This window comes from Lutjanus erythropterus, chromosome 6 (assembly GCF_056507025.1).
Source record: "Lutjanus erythropterus isolate fLutEry1 chromosome 6, fLutEry1.hap2, whole genome shotgun sequence".
Classification (NCBI taxonomy): Eukaryota; Metazoa; Chordata; class Actinopteri; order Lutjaniformes; family Lutjanidae; genus Lutjanus; species Lutjanus erythropterus.
The window spans coordinates 43,231,802-43,256,001 of record NC_139322.1 but is presented as its reverse complement, the minus strand read 5'-3'; the positions used below and the strand labels follow the sequence as shown (position 1 = coordinate 43,256,001).

Genomic DNA, 24,200 nt, shown 5'->3' with positions numbered 1-24,200 from the left:
ATGCATTTATCATTTATCTCTTTGCTGTTCCTGTTTTTTGTATATTAAAAAAAACAGTCTCCACTGATGATCTTGCCAACCAAAGGCCAAAGACTGATTGCCTTTTTTCTCAAAAGAGATGATTGTGAGACATCACAGTCACAAGGATGGGATAACTTGAAGCCATATTGCCTGTGGCCATAAAGACATTTGTCAAGGTTTTTCAAAAATCTTTCCTGTGGAATTCGGAATTAGCTGCGGACAAGATACAGGTCCAGCGGTCACTGACTTGCACACTTGGAAGCAGTCGCATAATCCCCTCCCAACTATGCCTATGCTATAACACTGTGGAGCTGAATGAACATTTTACATCATATGCAGCCATCTGACCCACTGTTTAGATTGATGAATGGATCTTTACCTAACAAACCTTTCTTCCAATAGGTGAACTTGTAGCCTCATGCAGGATGGACTTGGGCCCCCCCACCTGTCCTCTTACCTGTACCTGGTGAATCATTAATGTCTCAGGCAGACAGATTGTTCGTGTCAACACGGAAGCAACAGGACAAGCACCACAGCCTGGCCTCCCTGATCCCTATCCAGGGGAGCTACACAGTGCGTTTGGTGCTGTGTCCTTCAGTTGCTCAGAAGCAGCTTCTTGTAGGTGACTGTGAGACATGTTTTCCTGTCTGTGTGTGTGTGTTGTAAGACAGGTGGACAGAGTGTAGAGTAACATATAAAGAATGGGAAGAGGAGCCAACTGCAGCTGGATTGGGCCTGAGATCCCTCTGTCATCACAGATCTTCAGTGGTGAGTCAGCTTCTTTTCTTCATTGTTAAGAATGACCATTTCAGCTCAGCTTGACTTTAATCGTTTAATAACTGTCTTTAATAATTTAACTTAAACAAAAGTGTATGTAAAGTGTGACTGGGATGAATAATATGCTGGCATTCCTTTTGATTATATGTTATACAGTTTGATATGTATTCTATATTTTCTTTCTGTTGTGAATTTGCTGTACAGAAGGATTTTTTATACACAGAAAGAAAGTTTTACTAATACTGCTAGAAATAAAATCAATGTTGGTATTAACATCATGGAGCATTTATAACAAATCATAAACTACAAGGAACAAATGAGTTTTAGATCTCAGTACAGTCTCCCTGTAATAAAACCAATAATGACGTACATCCACTTATTCAATTTCTCCTTGAGATTTAGGATTCTGTAAATGTGGACCATCAGTTTCTACCGCCCAGGGTAGTATCAAAACAAAACCAAAAAAAAAAAAAAAACAACCCTACCCTGAACAGTAGTATATGTATCTGTATCTGTAATCATGTTATCCCCTTCGGGTGATTGGCCTATGAGATTTACCTTACCTGCCTCCCCTCTCAAGACAGGGACATAGGGTTGAGAGGTGAAAAAAATTAGATAGGGATTAATTAATTTACAAAATCTGACATAAATTGATATTGGTGTTTTGATTTATTTACCTTTATATCATCTCTCCTAATTATTTACTTTCCAATTAAACCTTCCATTTTATTTATTAATTTATTAATTAATTTTTAAATGTATTTATTTATTTCTGTATTGTTTTCACTTTTCACTGACCCACTGTCAGTGTGTGCTGTTGATCTATAAAGATTGTGCAGCCCTCTGTCTGTAGATTTTTTTTTTATTTGCCAGCATTATTTTGCTGTTCTCAGGCTGCTCTACCATCAGGGGCGTGTTGGGGACTTTTTTGACTGGGGGCAGCAAAGTGCAGCACTGATTTATAGAAGGATGTCATGGAGCACATCTCAGAATAGCATTAATTTACCAATTCTCATATCTACTAATTAATTACTAACATCATAGTACCTTACAATTTCTTCACTCCTAAAAGATAAATACTGGCACCATACAAATATAATATAAATTAATATAAATTAATTAAATCAAATTCATCTTCAGCATTCAAACCATGAAAAGCTGTTTTATTTTTATGGTTTATAATTTCTCTATATATATTTTTTTCTTTTTTGTTTACAATATTTTTTGCCAACAATGGGCCTCATTCACCAATCATTCTTTAAAAGAAATTTATTCTTAAAACCCACTTATGCAGTTTTCACAAAGAACAGAATCTGCACTCAAGAGCACATTTATGCACATTTGAGTGCTGACACTGTGGAAAAATAATTTATAAGTGCATTTTCTTTAGTTTCACAGTTGTTCTATATTGTTGGATTTAAGATTTTTATAATTTAGAATATTTTCATTTGATAATTATTTTCCATATTTTACAAACCATTATGGCCTTTAAAATAAATGATTCATTTGCCTTTTCAGTGTGATTATTTATAGCTTACAATCAATCAGAAGAAAATCACATCACAAATCAGGAAACAGGTGAAACAGGTTTCACTGCATATCTTTATTTACTTTTTAAATTCATAATTAATTTACTCATTAAGTGTCTCCGAGATCTTGGTCACTGTCGAGGTTGTCTGCGTAACAGTCTGTGGTTGTCTGGACACTGGACAGCATCTGAGATCAGATGTGGGGCAGCTGAACAGGGCTGGAGCGTGATACTGGCTGCGAGGTGCCAGGGTCTGCCTCAGAGGTTGTTCTGTAAATAAATGATAAAAATAGAACCATTGTGTTGACCTTTTGGGGATTTAAAATTATTCATTGTTTGGTCTACACTGCAAAAGCAAATGTTTAAATTCTATATACAAACTAAGCACTTTAGTAACACTTTTTATACAAATGGACAAGGTGGAGAAGAGAACACATATTCCGTAAAATGATGATCTGATTTTAGGTTTTACACACTAGCCATTAAATTTGTCAGCATGTCTTATTTTTACAGCTTTTAAACAAAATGTAACATCAAATTGTATTTATTCTAAAGAAAAAAAAACAAAAAAACTGCTTACCCTCTGATTCTGATGGCCAAAGAGTTAAATCCGCAGACGGTGCTCCATTGTCTTTAGATTTTCATTTAGGATTCTTGCCTTCTCTGTTAACTTGTCTGTGTGTGGTTTCCATGTATGCACACAGCCTTGCTGTCTCATGCCCTTATTTAGGCATTGGTGGGGCATTTCTTATAATACTTAGGAAGAACTGGCACTTGCAAAATCAGTGGCATTCATCATTATAAGACGCTTTCATGAATCTGAGTTAGACTTTTCTTAGGACTGTTCTTGAGAACAACTTTAGGAAAATACTTACAAAGATTATTGGTGAATAAGGCTGAATGTGAGGAATATACATGCATAATTCTGATTCCCTATATCTCAAAACCCCCACAAAAAAACAAAACAGATCAGTCCCTCCAGGATTTCGCTGGCATTTTTCAAGATTGTTGCGGCCTAAAATGCCTGAATTCGCAGCAACTTTTCTAAAAAATTGAGATGTAAGTTGCCATGTTTTAAGCATATTTGTTGCGATTAAATTGCAAGAGACAGTGAAAATTGCAAAAAAAAGTTGCGGCTTTTTTTCTTTGTTTTGTATAATTCATTAAAAATCAAAGGTAACTTGTTCCAGCAGGAATAAAAATGTGCTCTCTGGTTCTCAAAAAGGCTCAGGATTACAAAATTCTAACAAAATATCCTTTATTTTTGGAAGGCCCCACAAAAGTACTCTGTCTTTCACAAACGCAAAATCTTTTTCTAGCTCAAACTCACTAAAAACTGTGAGCACAGAAGATTGCTAAATGTCAGTAACAATGACAAACCTTGTGACTCCCATGACAAAATAAAAAAATAAAAAAATACAATAGAATAATCTGAACGCATTGAGTTGGTTCAAAAGCTAAAGTGCAAAGAATCTCACAGTAAAGACTGAATAGCTTAATTGAACTCATGTTCACAAACACAACAATGTATAACACAGTTTTCTTCTAATAACAATTACTGAATGCATTACTGACCTCAGATTCTGCAGGCTTAAAAGTTAAACTGCACAGAACTAATCAATAAACATTGAGCATCATTGATGTTGAAACAGTTACAATCCTGCAGTTGAATGTTAAAGTGCACAGAACGTCTCAGTAAACATTCAGCATAATGTATAGTGAAAAAACTAAAATTTTGCAGGATTAAAAGTTGAAGTGCACAGAGCCTCTCAGTAAACATTCAGTATCATTTATGTTGAAATGATTTAAATCCTGCAGTTGAATGTTAAAGTGCACAGAGCCTCTCAGTAAACATTAAGCATCATTATGTTGAAAGATGCCAATAACAGTACAAAACCAAGTTTTGTTACCCACATAGTACCTGAATCGAAAAAAGGTAGTTAAGCAAACTAAAAAGTTAAAGTGCACAGACATTCAAAGTAAATACAGCACAAAGCACCACTGTACTTTGCTTGACCTCATACTTGTCCTAAGACCTAAGTCTGAATCCCAATCATTTCAGCACTTACATCTACATCTAGTCATGAAACCAAACATTCAGGTTCACAGAAATCCATGACAAATAATGCTTAACAAAGTTTTCTTTTCAGTATCCATAACTGAACACAAATAACACTAATGTGTAAACAAAATCAAATGTAGTCAGTCAACAAATCCTGACAACTGACTAGACCTCACTATCCTCCATGTCCTCTTCAGAATCTTCTTCCACTTCATCCCTTTCAAAAGCCCCACTGGTGAGGCGTTGGTTGTGGTATAAGAAAACCAAGGCTTTGAGGTTATTGTTTGTAATGGATCTCCTTCGGCTGGACAACACCAGCTTGTAGATGCTGTTGCTTTGTTCAGCATCTGCTGAGTTTATAATGACATTTTTGTATCGTTTGGCCAAGATGCTCAGCACGGGAAGTCTCTCCTTCAGTCCATCCCAGAACACATCCAAATCCACCAGTCCAGATGCTGAAGCTCTGACTGCTGCTGGAGCAAGGCGGATAAAGTAAGCATTCAGTCCCTCTTTAGGAACAGCACTGAAGCCTGGGATGTATTTGTAGCTGGACACATCATCATTCATAAACGCAGTATGACGAGGATCAAACACCCTGACCTCCTGAAGAAAGTTAATGGCAGGCATCTGACATGTACTTGCTGAGTTTCTCCTCAGCATTGTTGTTAGAAAATATTCATATTTAAAAAACAAGAATCAGAGAATTTTGACCTTTTTTCTTATAAACTGACTCAAACTGACTAATTGATTGTCAAAATAGCTGGGAATTAATTTAATAATTGATTACTAATTGATTTTTTTACATCTCTGTTATCTTTGATTAAATGTTTGCTGGGTGTGTATCTTACATTTATTTCCATCTCTATGAACTCTTTGTACAGTCCAAAGTGCTCTGAATGGTACTGTACTGCAGTGAACCAGGAGTTCCACCTTGTTGCACATGGATTTGGAGGCATGGTTGCCTTTCATGTCCTTTCCTGGTGGCAGCTTTTTTGTCATGAACTGAAGATACCTTCTTTTGCGGGATCCAGCTTGGTAGAACATCTGTGAGAAACTCAGCATGAATGCATTCAGCTGATCAAAAGGTCTGCGGAAGGCACCGCCAATGAGGTTCATTATGTGCGCCATCCATGTTACATGCAGTGAGTTGGGGAATAAAGACTGCAATGCAGCTTTATATGCTTTCTTCATGTATGCTGCATTGTCTGTGTCAAACACAATGACATCCTCATTGGCTATACAGTATTCTTGCAGACACTTTTCCACAGACACGGATACTGTAGAATGATTGCACCCCTCTAGGAAAACAGTGTCTGCCAGGTAGGCCAGGATCCTCCCAGAGTCATCCTTCTCCAGGGGTGCGATGAGGATGTTCAGTACACATCTTCCCTCGACATCTGGACTCTCATCAAATATAACTGCAACAGGCTTTTTAGCAAGATGTGTCTTGAGAGCTTCTTTTTCCTTCTCATATACTGCTCCTAAGTATTTCTCTTGAAGTTGGTGAAAGCCAGGAATGGCTCCTCCATTGACTACCTTTTCCTTCAAGAATCTTCTCATTGCAGGGTGGTCACTTTTGGAGAGTAGAATGTTGACAGCAGTGCAAGTGGCAACCCAATCTTCACAAATCTAGGGGGGGAAGATACATGCAATCATGATGACAAGCAATCTCAATCAAGATTGGATTGATGGATAAAAGTTCAAATTTACAAGCTGCTCAATAGTACATCATTCTTTTGGGTCTGAAATCTATCAGACACTTTAAATTTGTATCAGTATTTGGCTGGTGGTTAGTGTAAAATTCTTACCCTGATGAGAATTGGTAAAAAACAAACAAAAAAACCCCTATCTTTTATAGGATTGTTTTAACTTACTTGTGTTTGACTATTCCCTCTCATTACTCTGTCTCAGTGACATCTCTCACACACTCATGCTCTCAATCTCGGATTTCATTACGCATCCATCTTAATAAACTGAAGACAGCTTTCAGCTTTCATTTTATTTGACAATGTTTATTCCTAAACTATTTTCTTTAACACACACAAACACATTTACACAAGCACACACACCATGGTGCGAAATTAGCACCAGCCAAATACTGGTTTAACATGAAGTGGTTGGCAGATTTAAGACACAAAATGATAATTTACTATTGAATTAATCGTATTTGAACATATCTGTCAGTGGCTGGTAGATTTGGTAGACATTTTAAAAAGTTAATTTCCCATCCTGACACACATTCACACACAAACGCTCACTGCTTGTCATGTAAACAGGCAAGCACACTTCTCTAACTTTGTAATTATAATAACTAACGTTACTTCCAACCATGTATATTTAATCTAACTTACCTTCATTCTTTCAGCGCTCGCAACAGATCTGGATGCAACAGCCTCCATCACGGTGATTTGTCTGGTCTGTGGTCCGCTCGTTTCAGCCACTCTCCTGATATGTTTCGCGGTAGAAAAGTGCTTGTCAATCGATGATTTTCGTTTGTGTTCCACCACAATATTGCACGGGGTGCAAAATAGTTTACCGCCGCTTTCATTGTTTTGCACGGTCTTTAGCAGTAATTTTTGTTGGTAAATGTGAGACATTAGACTCGCACATCTGCATGTTCATACCATAAACAAGGAAGTGAATTCGGTGACTTAGTTGCATTACGTTCACGCGGGGGACTGCTATGATTGGTGGAACTTACACGAGGCTGGTCAAAATTGCGGAAAAGTTGCGGTGATTGGACAAAATTGCAAGGTCGCGCAGAATTCACAGAGTTTGGTTGAATTTGCGTTAATTGTTGCGATTGCAACATCGCAAATTCCTGGTAGGGATGTGCTATTTTTCCTACCGATCCAATACCAAGTAATACCAAGCTCAGTATCCCGATACCGATACTGATATAGATACTTTTAGATGTCTACTGTTGATCTAATGATGACTTTTACAATGAACATTTGTGAATGTAATTAGGAAAAATGTATTTTATACCTCTGTATAAGAATTAAACAAGTTGCCAAATATCAGACTTTGTTTTCTCTTTAATCAGAGCAATTAAAGACTATCTGTGCAAATCAACAAGTCAACTGAAAATCTAAGCAAAAAACATTTTTAAAAAAATCTCTCAAAAAATTAAAATAAGAACAGTTGCTCTGACTTAGATATAATTCTTTCTGGACCAGACAGAGTGGTCAGAACTTGACAGAACTTGAACTTTGACAACAAAAGTCACATTCTACATTCTCTGTCATTTCCAGTTTATATGTTTTTGTTAAGAAACAACAGCATGTTGACATGATCCCCCTTCAGTCTGTCTCCTCTCCTGCCTTGGAAAATATCCTCTCTGAGGGTACAGATGAAGCAGTGATTCCGAGGCACTTAGTTGCAAGTCTGCTGAGGGACGGGAAGGCTTGCTCGTGGCTTTGCCAACAAAGTAATATGTCCTGGTCCCTTGGAACTGGCTTTTCCTCCACATAGCGACGCATTTCAATAAGTGCATCAGTACCTGTTGTCAGTGCTGTTGGGCTGCCAAAACCTGAGTGTCAAAATCTGCCCATATTCCTTTTTTCACTGGGGCAGAACTGGAAGTAGGTGCAGGACTCCCTGGTGAGGCAGAGCTTGGCCCAGGTGCTGAGGCATCTGCTGGTGGGGCTGCAGAAGTCACCTCTGAGGTTAGCTGATAAGTTTCCTGCATTTCAGTGAGGAGTCGCTTTTTCATGTTTTCTACATTGTCTTAGTCACGGAATACAAGGTTTTTAAACCTGACATCCAAGAAAGTGCTGGCAGCAAGACTGTGGCAGGTTTCAATCCCACAGAATCTGCGTTGACATTGCAGTGCCAGCTCTGCTGAAAGAGAGCTACATTGATGCTCAGTGGCTGCAGTTGCTCTGTGAAGTAGTGATACAAGAGGGATTATTTTTGACACAGAGACATGTTTTTCTGATGAAACCTCTCGTCACCTCCTCAAAGGGTCTCGAGGCCTCAACAGTTAGGTGGATCATGGAGAGCTCTTCATCATTTAAACAAAGGGAGCTCTTCCCAAGTAGACAAAGGGCTGTGGTCACTGTTTCCCTCTGTTCATGGAGTCTCTCTAACATGTAGAAAACTGAATTCCACCTCGTTTCCACTGATTGGATCAATTTATGCTCTGCAACCTTCTTTTGTTTTTGGATCTGCTTCAGCTTCTCTGTAGCCTTTGCACTATGGTGGAAAAAGGAGACTATGCTGCTGCATTTTGTCAGGAGCTGAGCAACTTCAGGGAACGCCTTTATCCCATCTTTTATGACAAGGTTTAAGGTGTGAGCAATGCAAGGGTAGTGCTTCCACCCAGCCTTGTGAACAGCAGAAACTATATTAGCACTGCTGTCTGTGACAACTGCTATCACCTTCTGAGTTATGGCCCATTCATCTGTTATTCTTTTCAGCTCTAGACTAATGTTGTCTGCTGTGTGCTGACCATGGAAACATTGAGTTTCCAAAACAAAGTCTTGCATTTGCCCGTTGTCAATGAAATGACAGGACACAGTCAAATATGCTTCTGTGGTCCTCGAAGTCCACATATCTGTTGTGAGAACCGCGCTGTGTGCACGTTGTAGAGCTGTCTTTACTTTCTCTTTACAGCTGTTGTACAACTCTGTAATTGTGCCTTCCATCATATGTTTGCGGCTTGGGATTTTGTAGTGTGGATTAAGAATCTTAACAAATGCATTAAAACCTCTGTCTTCTACTATTGATGTTGGCTGTAGGTCCTTCACAATCATTTCTCCCAGACTTCTTGTAATCTCTTTGGGAGTCATCTATGAAAAATAAAAAATATTTTTGATGTACAAGGAAGTCTTTTTATGGGAAGTATAACTCACATACAACCAAAAATAGACTAAATAGCTGCAGGTTTACTTGAAATGTGCCATTTTATGTAATAGAGTTTAATTATACAATGCATTATCCAACTTTTGATAAAAGTGACAGTTGTGTTAAGATGATGGCAGGAATACAAGTTAAATTTACTACCTATTGTTCAGGAAGGTAATCACTAAAATAATAAAAAATGTTAAATTGACAAAAATACATTATTGTATTTTATGTAGGCTAAATTTATCTAATCTACGTGTATATGCCTGTGATGGGCACTGTGATGTATTTTAACTATATACCTGGATATTGCCTGCCTCTCTGAAGGGCTTCCATTATGGAGGTCTATCTCGTTCGGGTGGCAGGTGTGGGGGCATTTCCCTGTGCTTCCTCCTCTCTCTCACGCTCCTCTACTCGCCTCCGCTGTAAACTCACTGTGCTCTTCTATGTGGTTCAACTTCAAATGTTTGTTTAGGTTTGTGGTGTTGCCACAATACCTCACTGACTTTTTACATGAGTCACATCTTGCTTCACTTGCATTTAGTGGAGTGAAATAACACCAAACAATACTGCCATACTGCAGCTTCTTTCTTTCTCCCTTGTGATGTTATTACTGACAGGACTGCTGCCGTGTGTGTGCGTATCAGTGCGCGTGAGTGCCAAGCATGAGTAGAGAGCGGAAGCCAGAAGGAAAAGTAGTTCTTATATCCTGACTACAGATTTCACTTTTTACTCTTTTAGAATTTATTAGAGATTTGGTGTCATAAAAGCATAAATATTTCTCGTGAAAGCGGACTTGGGATCGATATTTTGATGTGAAGATCGATTCTAAAAAACACATGTCTAGATCGGAAGTATCGATATTTCTAGATTGATACGCACATCCCTAATTCCTGGAGGGACTGACAGATAAAACAAGCCAAGGAGAACACAACATGAGACATAACAACAACATGGAGGAAAAATAAAAAGTCAAGAGGAATAAGACTGATCAAAACAGTTGAAATCGATATCATGACAATCACAAAGGTCTTGCTCGGTGTTACTATCCCCATGTCACCACCACATGGTTCATGTTGGCAAAGGTCACGCCAAACATACAGAGTAATGTTAGAGGTAGTATCAATTAATTATTTTTTATTATTTGTTATTATTTGCTATATATATTTTTGTGTATGCTTTTGTGAGTAGCTTAAAGGGAACCACAGCTAGCATCTCATTATAGAAACCTGTGTTGTAAAATGATCCATAAAGTTGAATCAACCTCGAAAAAAATTGAAAGTAGGCTATTACAAAAGAAAACAATGCAGATTAAAAATACTGGTCAAGCATTTGATTTAAACTAACTGGACAGATAAGCAGTATTTGAGGGGTGGCACTTGGTTGGGGTTAGTTAATCAGATTTCAAGGGTAGCCAGGGCCCGAACCAACCCAAAATGCTGGTATGTCACATCCTGGGAATGAGCCACAACTGTAATCTTTCTGGTTTGTAGAGTTATGAATAGCTCAGGCAAATCTACTGATTCTACCTTTAATAAATAAAGTGGCAAATTAAATGGGAAAGAAAATAAATAGGGGAAATAATTAAGGAAACTACAAGAGTAGATTAAAACAGAAAAGTGTGTTTTACCTGACTGTGTGATGTGTGTGTTGTCATGAAAGCCGTTAAAGATGAGCTGTGGCTTTTCCTCATCCCGGCCTTCTTGGCTCTCATCGTACTGGGCCTGTTTCTGGAGGAGGTGGGCTTCTTCCTGCGCCACATCCCCTCATCCAGACGCAAACACCTCTACCTGTGGATATTGGGAATGTACCCGGTAACACACATGCACACGTGCGCACACACACACACACACACACACACACACACACACACACACACAAACACACATTTCTCTGACAGCTGGACTTCTTTCAATGTAAATGAAAATCGCAGCTGTGTTGTTGTTGTATATCTCAGGTGTTTGCCCTGACCTCCCTCATAGCGCTGTACGTGCCTCGTTCCTCCTCACTGTGTAACTTCATTGCTTCACTGTGAGTCTTCACACACACTCTACACTGTGATCACACATTGGACACTGTCCTTCCACACTGCTGTTCCTGTGTGTGTGTGTGTGTGTGTGTGTGTGTGTGTGCGTGCGTGTGTGCAGGTACCACTCCATCACCCTGCTGAAGTTTATGGGACTGATCACAGACTTCTTTGGAGGGAAAGCTCGTATGTTGGCTGTTCTATCTGGACAACAGGTATCTCCAGATCCTTTCCCCTGCTGCTGCTGCTGCTGTCTTCCCATGGTGGCCATCAACAGGTACATTTAGAGCACACACACACGTCTGCACTCAAAATGTCGTCTTTTTCTATCATATAGAATAAAAAGGAGGATAAAGTACACATATTCTTTACTACTGATTGTTTCAGTGAAAAGCTAACAACCTCATCTTTTTGTCTGAGGATGCGTCTCCCTCTCTGTTTTGTCTTGTTACAATGTTTGTTGTCTTGTGAGGTCTTTTTCATCTTGTCATTTTTGTCTTGTTACAGCTTTTACGTTGTTTTCATCCCATTTGTTTTTGTCTTGTTGCGTCTTGTTAGGTCTTTTTTTTTTTATCTTGTTATGTCTTTTAGGTTGTTTTCATCTCATGCCTTTGTTTTTGTCATGTTGCATCTCATCAGGCATTTTTTTTGTCTTGTTACATTGTTTTTGTCTCCTTGCATCTTTTTTGTGGTTTTCTTCTTATTTTGTTGCCTTTGTCTTGTTAAGTTGTTTTTGTCTTGCTGTCTTTTTCATCTTATGTCATTTTCCACTTGGTTCATCTTGTTACTTGTTTTTATTTTTTGACTTTGTTTTTGCTTTGTTATGTCTTTTATGTTGTTTATGATCTTGTACCTTTGTTTTTGTCTTGTTGTGTCTTTTTCATCTTATTATATTTTGTACGCTGTTTTTGTCTTGTATTAGACATCTGTGTTGTCTATGTTGTTTTTTATCTTCTGATGTCTTATCATCTTATTACATCATTTTTATCTTGGTATCTCTTTAATGGCGTTTTTTGTTTTGTTATATCATATCTTGTTATGTCTTTTTTGTCATTTTCATCTTGTTGGATCTGTCCTGCATGATATGCACCGTTTGACAAACTAAGAAATGTTCTTTTCTGTGTTACTGTCCCAAACATTTGGGGTGATATCATTCTTGATAGGGATGTCCCGATACAACTTTTTCACTTCGGATACGATACCAATATTGCAGCCTTGAGTATTAGCCGATACCAATATCGATCCAATACGATATCAGCACGAATCATACATACTTTTATTACTTATTTTGTAGTGTGGAATGTTAGAAAAGGCTTGATCAAATGATGTTACTCAAACAGAGAACAATAGTCAGCAACCAGAGTCACCTATGGATAGAAGTGCTGGAGCGGAAAATGGACTGCATATCGGAGTGTTTATATCGGAGATTTTAGATGCAGTCCGATAAAATCCGATACTCGTTTTTTGGCTGATATCGGCCCGATATCCGATATCAATATCGGATTGGGACACCCCTAATTCTTGATTCTGGAAGGTGGCACATAATGTGCCAAATAAAAATAATCAGTAATTCCCATCAAATGCATTAAAAGTGACGTAGTGAGCCTATTTTAAAACTGTTAGGAGTATGAAGCACAGATATTAATTTTAAAATGTAGGAAGTAAAAGTAAAAAGTTGTCAGAAAAATAAACACTCAAGTACAGGTCCTGACAAATCTACCCAAGTACAGAAACAAAGTATTTGTATTTGGTTACTTCCACCTCTGGGTGGTGATCCCACAGTTACCTGGGGCAGTTTGCAAGCATAAATATTCAACAGATTAATGCGATTGTGTTGGTATACAGAGAACAGTATGAAAGTCAGTGTGCAGAAAGTGTGAGCTGATTTACTGCTAACATATCTCTTCCTGTGTGCAGCAGCAGCCGTGGCTGGATGATGGCTGCCGTGCTGCAGCTCTCTGTAATCCGCAGCATCTTGTTCTTTGTCACTCTGGTCCTGTGGACAGATGAACAGTATGACTATGGTGATGTAAGACATTTATTCACTCTATCTATGCTTGTTATCCCGGTGAGCATTGGTTTTTGGTGGTGTAATATGTTGTGTTTTATTTTAAGGAGGATCCATGCCTTTTGCCTGCCCTTCTTCTTTTACATGCTCTGGTTAAATTATAGTTCTTCTGTGGAGCTTTTTGCTAATTTTCTGTGTGCCTAAAGATTTTTTTAATCTGTCAGTCAATAACAGATTATTTTTCAGTGCTTGACCACATTAAGACATTTGATTTTCTTCCCTTAAAAAGTCTTCAGTATTTTCAGCTTGGACCCCTTTTCCCCATGTTTCTAAGTGACTAATGGGGACAACAGATTGCGAAATAGGCTCATGTGCAACTGTGAACTGTCAAGCGTCTGATGGCATTATGGAAAAGATCCCTACAGAGATAATGCTTTTTGTTAAAAAGATGCATTTTGTTGAGCCAGAAACAGCTGTTATTGCTTTTGCCAAACTAACCAGATATTCAAAAACTGTACACTTAGCACCATCATTGTCATTTTCTTTCAAACTCAACGGAAACAAAGTAAAACTTACCTGTTAAACCACTGTTTAAATAAAGTTGACAGTACTTTCTTTAACTGAGTATTTTTAAAGCCCATTTGTAACTTTGTAAACTACAACAATCAGCTTCTCATTCATAATGATTTTCAACCTTTATTGACTAGGTGTGAAGTGTTTGGAGGTGTTTAGATGGAAGCTGAGTTGAATAGGAGTAAAGGCCACTGTATACTTCAGATGAAGTGTTAGGGTATCAGGTAATGTAACAGTGTCTTAAACTCCCCTTATTAAAGTGTTCAACAGTCTCTGTATTTTCAAAATATGTATATAATAACATGTGCAAGCACCAGATACACTGTAGAGTTTTCAGCAACTTTAATTTACAACACCTGTTTTTTAAAAGTGAGAACAGAAAGAAGATAAGAAAATTAGGAGAAATAACACTGAAAAGAAGCAGAAAAAATCCAAAAAAGAAATAAAACAGAGGGAAAAAATACAAGAAAAAAGAGAAAAAAACAAAAACGGAGAAAGAAAAGTCCAAGAAAGAAACAGAAAGATGACCAATGGAGGCAAAAGCCAAGAATGACAGAGAAGAAAAACTCAAGAAAAGAAGGATAAAAAAAGACAGAAAGGAGGAGAAAAAAGACAAAAAGGAGAACAAAAAAAAAACACAAAAAGAAAAAAAAACAGATAAAAAGGAGACAAAAGACAAAAAAATAACAGAAAACTCAATAGAAGAAAGAAAAACAGAACTGGAAGAAAAAGAAAAAAAAATAGAAGTAGAAAAAAATAAATGGAAAAAAGTCATAAACCCAGAAGAAAAAGACCAAAAATGAAAGAAGATAAACAAGAAAAGAAAAGAAAGGTATGGTGGGTGAGGAGGTGCTGTTATCTCCATGTATACGAGTATTTCAAATACAACAACAAAACACAGAGTTGTTGGAAGTCACAGAGGCAGTGCAGTCTTCCAGTGAGGACCTTTAGAACAGTGGATGACTTTGGACTGTGGAGTGGACGACTGTGGACTGAGTGTACACTCTGGGACAGGTCCTGCTCCAAACAGACTGGATTAGCTGAAGTATAAAATCTGTGACAACTGCCTTCTTGTCCTCCAGGTGGACTCAGTGAACCCCAACCTGTATGTGAATGGTATTATAGGCGTGTCCACCTTTGTGTCCTTCTATGGTCACCTTCTGTTCTACAAAGCCACTAAGAGCGCTCTGCACGGCTACGGACTGAGAGCCAAGTTCATCTGCATCATCATGGTACTGGTGCTGTGTGGCCTGCAGAGCAGCATCTTAGAGACCATGGGTGCTCTGGAGGTCATCCCCTGTACACCACCTTTCTCTGTCCTCACCAGGTCCCAGTGTAAGTCCCAGCACATCTGGACTCTTCCAATCTCAGCTTCGCCAGATGTTATACTGGTATTACATATTAGTTCTCAGAAAATAGATGCCAGCCTAGAACACAAGGAATCTGTTTATAAAGGTGCTGCTAATGTACATATGGAGTCATAAGAGTGCCATAAAAAAAAAGAATAAAACTGAAGGGGAATAAGAAAATAAATGTGGAAATCTAAATTATTATTATATAATTATGGCTTTTATCTCATAAATATGACTTTTTAATCATAATTCAGACTTTTTAACCTCATAATTCTGACTATACCTTTTTTATCTCATCATTTTGACTTTTTATCTCAAAATTTCAACTTTTTGACCTTAAGGATACTTTTTTCTTTCACTGGCAGACATTGGCTTCCATAAATTCCGACTAAACTTAGAATTTGGATTTTCACATTTCTAAATGGCCACTGGTTCTTTTACTCACAATTATAACATATAACAAAAGTCATTCAAAATGAATTTTATGAATGAAAATTGAATTGACACTTTTGCCAGACAAGTGGAACAGAAGGCAGTGATACATATATCTGTTCCTCTGTGTTGAGGAAACATGTATCATATCATCGTAGACAGTAGCTGTTGATGTCTTATGTCCTCTGTCCCCCCTCAGTGATATACCACTACTGTGTCATTGTGGAGATGTTCTGCATCAGCCTGTATGCCCGCCACACTTTCCGTAAGGTGGAGCCCAGTGTGGTGGAGGATGCAGCGGAGTCTGTGGGTGTGTGGCAGATGGAGAAAGCTGTTCAGACAGACAACTTTCAGATGACATGTCACAGGCCCGTTCTGCTGTCAGAGGAGGCCCAGCCTACCCACTGCCTCGACAATCCTAGTTGCACCAGTAACAGCGAGGACAGCCTGTGCAGGATAGAACATGCACCTCTGGAGGGTTTCAGTTTTCCTCAGGCCAGAGGTCAGCAGTCAGGATTGCCGGGACCAGAGGAACCTGGTGTGGGTCTGACCCACATTACTGTGGGGGCTGATATTAACTATGAGGATGCTAAAGAGGTCACTATGGTTTGACTGTCTGTGAAAGACCTGTAACAGAAGACTAAAGACAGTGTAAGTCTGAGCTTTACCACTGAAAATGCTGGAACTGTCCTGGGTGTGTGTGGGGTCCTGAGGAGCATGAACAGGTGAAGAACAGGCAAACATTGACATGCACATTAACCTGACATATAGGAAACAGTTTGAACCTTCCAAGCTGTCCACTGCCGCTACAGAATGACAAAATGTTCACCACATGGTCTTCAATCCATGTGTGTTTTCTAATGTACTCTTAACAGTGTTTGTTTTGCAGTTGTTAATATCTCACACACTACTTGAGATAATTTGTGGAGCACAAAAGGCATGATGGATACATGAGAACATATCACTGAAGGATTTCAAAGGGCTAGAGGAATGCTCACCTCTTGAAATCCTGTGCTACAATGTATAGCATCACTGCCTCGCTGCATGTACCTGCAACACATCTTCTCCTTGATCCGTAGTTACTTAGATTGTAGCCCATTTCCACACTTTGCACAAAAGCCTCAGCCAAATAAAAGAGAGTTCTTTTCCCTCCCAAGCATGACATCTTTCTTTTTTGTAGTACAAAATATAGTATCTGCTACAACATATAGTATTTCCTGTGCTCTCCTGTGAAAAGACATTCACACCTTGTATTAACATGTTTGTGCCTGGCATTACCATATTCATTAACATGCTCACACCTGGTATGGACACATTTATAAGCATGTTTACACCTTGTATTAACATGTTTATTAGCATGTTCACACTTGTCATTAACACGTTCAGGTCTGGCATTATCATGTTTATTAGTATGTTCATACCTGGTGTTAAGGTGCATTAGCATGTTCACACCTGGTTTTAGCATGCTTACACTTGGTATTAACATGTGCCTTGTTGATCCAATCACAAGTGGACAGCAACAAGTACAAGTAAGTACAGATCTGAATGCATAAGAGATCCGACCACTCAGACCACATTTGGAGGTGGATTGGACTGGAAGTGAACACATTCTTTCATCAGTGTGTACACAATGTGTCCTGGGCTGCCACACTGAAGGACCACCTGTTTCAACTGGTTTCACCATTCAACTAGTAATCTCAATATCCCCACAATCCCTCAAAAAAAATCACACGTTTGAGAGATGTTGGGTTAGGAGAAACGTAATAAATTTTGTGAAACAGGTACAACAAATTCTTAATCATTTGTGCCACCTTCGTCTTGTAAATTCAACATTAAATGCAACACATTAAGTTGTTTATTTCCAGGGAGACACGTGTCAGTCATGGCATCACTGTACCAATGGTTACTCCATGTCTACCAGCTAACGTTTAGTAGGTGATGCAACACACCATTTCAAACTGATTTCACCATTTACACTAGATTTATGACAGGAAACATTCTATTGAACATTTTTACAAATGGTAAATGGTAACTAATATAGGCTACATATCTGTTGCTGTCTTCCTTAAAAAATGTGCAATTTGTGAGTTGAGTTAGGAGAAACATTTGTGAAATGCTGTCTACGATAAATTCTCAACTGTTTGGGCTCTCTTGTAAGTTCAGCAATGAAATGCAATATATTTAGTTGTTCCTTTCCACGTTAAAACCACGTAGAAGTGTCCTGCTCATAGTTAGTTATACAGTCCTAGTGCCTCACACAGCATCACTCCTGCCAGGTGTGGTAAAACATGACGCTCCTGCAGGATGATATAGAAATTTAGTGTGGCACTGAACTAAAAAAAAGGAACAAAAAGATAAATAAAACTTAAGATTAAACGGCTAAATGGACAGTAATGGACATTCCATTTGCGTATGGAGCAGGGTCGATCACAATTGGTCACAAGATGCATCTGGAGACACTATTAATACAAGTATTAGCAACTTGTGTGCAGTGGTGGACAGTAATTAAGTACATTTTTTGAGTATCTGTACTTTACTTGAGTATTTGTTTTTTTTGGGAACTTCTGACTTTCACTCCACTACATTTCAAAGACAAATATTGTACTTTAGACTCCACCACATTTCTAGAAAGGTTGTTGTTACTTGTTACTTTGAGCAAATCGCTGAAGTCAGCTGTTGCATTTTTTTTTTTTTTTTTTTTCTAAAATGCAATTGGTCACATGCTAGGTTCCTCACAGAAAGAAACCAATCACAGTAGCTCCTCTCAAATGGGACTGATGTAAAAGTGGAAATACGTCATCCAGGGGCTCTCTGTAACAAGAACAAGCGAGCTCTCCCTCTTTCATTCAAACAAAAAGCGGTAATGGTGACAGCAGGAGAAATACAAAATTAAATCTCAAGATGTTATTATAATTATTCATTATTTCAGGTCGGCATTTAAAGTTGGATTGTTTTTATCATGGTGAAAAATACCTCATAATTCATGTATATACTGCTTCTGAAGACAGACAGAAATCTCAGTTATTTAACAGACTTGGAGAACTCCTTACAGTTGGCTTCAATCTGCTTTTATGCAGTGATTTTAATACAGTTACATCAGAAAATGACAATAAATGTCCTGTTTGTTTTTGATTGCATTTCTATGCTGAAGTTTTTATAGGTGTTTCTATAGACTTTGTGTAGCAGAGTGGTTCTACAAACCAGTCAGTGCATCATCAGGTGGTTTCAAAGTTACAAGGTTCTGTAAATGCATCGTAAAAACATGTACAATCAAATTGTCTGTATACAAAGAAGTATACAGACAATCAAATTGTTTCATTTTAAACTGCTTTTGTATAACTCCCCTACTGCGATAATTGCAGTGGGTCTGCAGACTCCCAATTTCACAACCAGGATTGTAAAGGCAAAAGACAACACCATTAAAATTGGTTAAAAAAATACAATTTTATTATTTACACATGAATAAAAATCAGACTGATAATCTAATGTTGGTAAGGGGAAATGGTCAGTCCTTTAGTTTCAAAGGGGCAGGTTAATGTCAGTTTTTTTACTTGCTGAGGGGGAGGAGGAGAGCCGGCCAGGGTCCACTTTTGTTCACTTTTTGGTTGCTTCTGTAGTTGTCCTTCATTGTCACACCTAATCATTACCTGATGACTGGCTTCAGATTGCTACCATGAACAAGGCCAGCATCACTTTTGGGCCTCTCTGGAATTGCAACTTGGCCTTAAGGCTGCGGCATGCAGCAGTCTTAGGTCTGCAGATTAATCAGTCCTCAATCAGTAACTGCCCCATATCCATTGGCTCGCAACAAGTGAAGTCCCTCCAACCACATACACACAGAGAACACCACAGCACACACAAACCACCCCCAAACAGTACCACTGTAGTAATACAGGTCAGGTAAGATGAAGGTGCCGATACAGTCTACCCTGTTACACTTGCATAAAACAGTGACATCATAGGCAGATGATCACACTATCAGCTAGACCACAGCATCACAACAAAAGCCCCAGACTTCAAACAACAACCCACATTAGGTTTCTATTTAATGCGTCCTCCTGATATTACTGATTATGCTCACACTGTTGGCAAAATCTGAACACCATGTTTGTCCAGTCACTTAGGACACAGCATTTTTCACATCTAAATAGTAGCTTTTAGAAATGCTTCCCAGATTATACGTTTTAGAGTGCACGAAAAAAAGGCCTTTTCCCTAACAATTACAACTATTTAACAGCAAACACTAATTCTAACTGTCAATAAAACCAATTTTCATGCAGTACAGCTGTTGTCACTGGTAAAGACTGATATATTTTGTCAGACTGGAATTCCATTCATAGTTCAATGAGGACTACGACATTGTGAGTTAGAATATACGGAATTTATGGCTATAATGCACAATTTTGATGATCTAAAAATTATTCAGCCATTTATTTTTACATTTACATTATACACATACACACCCATACATATATAGGACTGTCAAAGTTAACACGTTAACGCATGAGATTAATCTGGAAACAATAACACCTTATAAAGAATTAACGCGCGGCTAATCGCGTCACGTGACTTAGGTAGAGTGTCTGTGTATACAGTCTGTGGTCTATGTCGCCATTGGAGTTGTCACCTGTCTGCTGAAATGCGGAATCGTCCCGTATTCGAGGATTAAATAACACGTCCCGTTTTGAATCAGTGCGGACGGGGTTTGTCTCGTATTTCCGTCTTGAATGCAGCTTCGTCCCACCCGCTGCCTGCTGAAGAGCCGTCCAACTCCGTCCGTGATCACTGCAGTCAAGCCAGCTTCCTCTTCGAAAAACACAGTCAGTCTAGCCCTCACTTGTTTTGTGGTGCACATATACTACGGTAAGGGAACATTAAGGACTGATCAGTGTTGCCAGATCTCGCGAGACAAATAAGCAACCAGGCCTTTAAAAACAAGCCCAAAACCAGCGACTTTTTCTAAGGAGCCCCCCTAGGCTCTGGGGAGAGAAAAATACAGAAATTGTGTGCATATTCTTACAATCTGTGTGGATGGATCGTAAACTGTGGGTACTACAGATTGCCAATGTACATCCATATGGACAGACTGGTGAACTGTGCGCAGTTTTGGAAAATTGTACCGACGGTACTGTTTATTTTTCTTCCCCTGTGCTTCAGGATAATGACCAGAGGGAGTTAAACCATCTTTTCACATTTTTTACCATTAGAAAACAGATGGGATAACAAATATAAACTGATGCAAGTACATTATATACATAGTAAACCCCCACAAATAAATATCCTGAATTCACAAATTCTTTATTGCTGCTTTTATGCATCTTCCTTTTTTCTTTTAGCTACATGACTTTGAAACAATATGTCATGTCATCATTTCACATTTACATACTCTGCACAGGGCTCTCGAGTCGTCCCCCACGACAGGTTGAATCCATTCTTTTAACCCGCTCTCTTTCTCCCAGTCTTTGTTGTATTTCTTCCCGTATTTCGCCCACTTTGTCTGCTTAAAAAAAAAAACTCTCCCACAGTCCATCAGTCGGCAGTCGCGCTTTTTCATTCAAACCTCACTGACGTGTTTTTACCGTAACAGAAAAAAACACTGCCCTGCTCAGTCTGACGCTGATTGGCTAGTACTCATTGCCATCAGGATCAGAGCCAATTAGAAGCAGGATGTGGGTGGGAACAGACTCTGCTGTCTCCTCTGTGAATAGGTGCGTTCGAGATGAGCCAGGCCTGCGCAGAATCGATCAGCGGCGGTCAGCGCACAATGCATGCCGGTTAGATTTGTGTCCGACTTGATCCCGACTTGCTCTGACGTCATGCACACGTGGGCAACGATAACCTCACGAGATCGAGGCGGCCGCAGTTTGTAGAGCCAGGCGCCGCAGCTGCCTTCCACCGACTGCAAACGCCTGGCTGTTACCTGATCGACAAGTTGACAGGCTCTGATTGGTTCTTAACTTTGACAACAAACACCACGTGTTGTATAAAATACTAATTTTCTGTGTAATTGTAATATTTAATGCTCGACATATCCGTCTTCTGTTCTGCAATGAAGTTTTAATCTGTCAGCAAGCAGATATTTAGTGTCTGATAATAATAAAGGTTATATATATATATATGACTTATCAAAAGAACAGTTTAGTGCTTTACAAGGCAGATAAAAGAACAGATGTTACAAGCATCAAAAGGAGGATCTCTTCTATTTTAACTTAAATTAGCGATCAAGAACGCACTTTATTTCTTCAGCTATGAGCGTGATCTGCAGACTACAGGTAACCTACAGGTGATCTAACAGGATGTTCGTGTCTCTTCCTCTAGTCTCTCCTAAGTCTGTTGAAAACTGTCCGACTTGACTGCAGCTTTTTGTCTCCACCTCCTGCTGCGGCCGCCTGATCTCGTCTACTCTCCAGGCGAGGCGCAGTTCATCTCGAACGTACCTAATGTGTGTGTGTGTGCCTGTGTGTGCCTGTGCGTGGCAGGGGTTGGGGGCAGAGGGAACAGGCAGAATATAGGCAGGACAAATTATCCTACATTTAAATAACATTTTGAAATTATCTGCTTGACAACTTATTGCGGAGCTGGCAACAAGCCCAAATAAGCAACTACACTTTAGAAACAAGCCCAAGAAAACCGCGACCCGCGACTACAAATATTAATAAGCGACTTAACGGAAAAACAAGCCCAAAGTCGCTTATAATAAGCGGACTTGGCAACACTGGGACTGATTTCAATAAAAGTAACCTTTTGGGCGCGATCTCACATCTATTCAATCAGTCAGTCTGCCTGTCGGTGTGTATATGAATCAATTAATAAATTCCTTAATCGATTCATCTATTTATTAATTAAGCAAAACAATAAAATAATAATAATAATAATAATAATAATAATAATAAAAAGAAATACAACCATGCAAACAATACAAAAGTATTTCTATTATTCAGTCGAATTAATATTAAAAGGAAACGATATCAATGTAGAATGATGGTACACCACCTTAAAGCCCTGAGGAAAGTCCAATATTTTCAGTATTTCCACCTGAATTCAGACTGATTCAGGTGAATTTTGAAAATGTACATCAGACTTCCCTGAAATTGTGTCAGTGACACTCTGAGGTGGTGTACTATCATTCTGAATCATAATTGGTCTGTGGAAACAGGCAAATCTGAATTTAGGTAGAAATACTGAATATACTTGACACTTTAGAGGGCTTTAATTTTGAAAGTCTACACCAGACTTCCCTGATATTGTGTTAGTGACATTCTGAGATGGTGTATTATCATTCTGCATTGAAATTTGCCTGTGGAAACAGGTAGTTTCCTTTTAATATCAATCTGAATTTAGGTAGAAATGCTGAAAATATTGGACTTTTTTCAGGGCTTTAATTTTGAAAATCTACATCAGACTTCCCTGATATTGTCTGAGAGACACAGTGAGGTGGTGTACTATCAATCTGCATTAAAATTTGTCTCTGGAACCATAGTGTCTTTATAAAAGCAGTCTGAATTTAGGTGTAAATACTATCAATCTGAAACATAATTGGTCTGTGGAAACAGGCAATTTCCTTTTAATATCAATCTGAATTTAGATGGAAATACTGCATATATTTTTATATTAATTGCATCGATTGTATTCATTTGTATTGTTTTGTTTAAATAATTAATAGATGAATTAATTTAATTATTTATTTATTGATTCATAGACTGACTGACTGACTGACTGATTGAATAGAAGTGAGATCACACCCAAAAGAAGGGTACTTTTATTTTTAAATCAGTCCTCGATGCTCCCTTACCGTAATGTCTTGTATATATGCGCACACAAAACAAGTGGGGGCTAGATTGACCGTGTTTTTCGAAGTAGAGGCTGGCTTGACTGCAGTCCGTGATCGGGTAAAACTTGCTGCAATTGGTGGTTTGATCACACATGAGAGTAGAAAACACTGTTAAACTCTTGGTTTGACAGTGTCAGTGACAGTGGCAATCATACTAGTTGTAAGTCCACAAGTGTTTCCTATGACAAACTGTGGCCTGTCAGATGTACGGCAGCTTCAGGGGGACAATATTCTCCATTCACAACGAAGTGACCATAGACTGTATGGATGTGACTTGTTTATGAAAGTTGAGATGTGCAGACGGATACATGGGCATTTATTTAATACACTAATCAAAATGTAGTGCTGATATGAAAAAATAAACAACTATGATGAGTTATTATTTTTCACCAATCTGTAAAATTGCACCCTTAAATTGTAATGGATTAACTGTATTGCATCGTTCAACACTATGTAAGAAAAAAGTAGAAGAATATACAAGATTTAAACAGTTTACATGGTCAATCATGTAAAACTAATCAATCCTCTATCAAATAAACATCTGGAATACGTAGCCCTTCATATGTTTGATAGGCTACACTCTTAGAAATAAGGGTTCCAAAAGGGTTCCTCCTGAAGAGCTGTGGTTCTACCCAGAGCAATTTGCTTCTGAAGAACCCTTTTTATCCGAAGACCCTTTTTCAGAAGAAAGAATTCTTCAAGGATTGTTCTTTGTACCATAATAGAAAACGATTCTCGGTGG

The 24,200-nt window shown here is 38.5% G+C and overlaps 1 protein-coding gene across 1 annotated transcript; it reads left to right on the top strand.

The window, feature by feature from the left end:
* The first annotated feature begins 492 nt into the window (after positions 1-492).
* On the top strand, positions 493-18,271 carry LOC146326254 (organic solute transporter subunit alpha). Its single transcript, XM_084722016.1, has 7 exons — positions 493-789; positions 10,899-11,050; positions 11,194-11,267; positions 11,384-11,539; positions 13,183-13,291; positions 14,926-15,178; positions 15,827-18,271. The coding sequence occupies exons 1-7, from the start codon at positions 723-725 to the stop codon at positions 16,237-16,239; spliced, it is 1,224 nt and encodes a 407-aa protein (XP_084578142.1). The 5' UTR covers positions 493-722; the 3' UTR covers positions 16,240-18,271.
* The last annotated feature ends 5,929 nt before the right edge of the window (positions 18,272-24,200 follow it).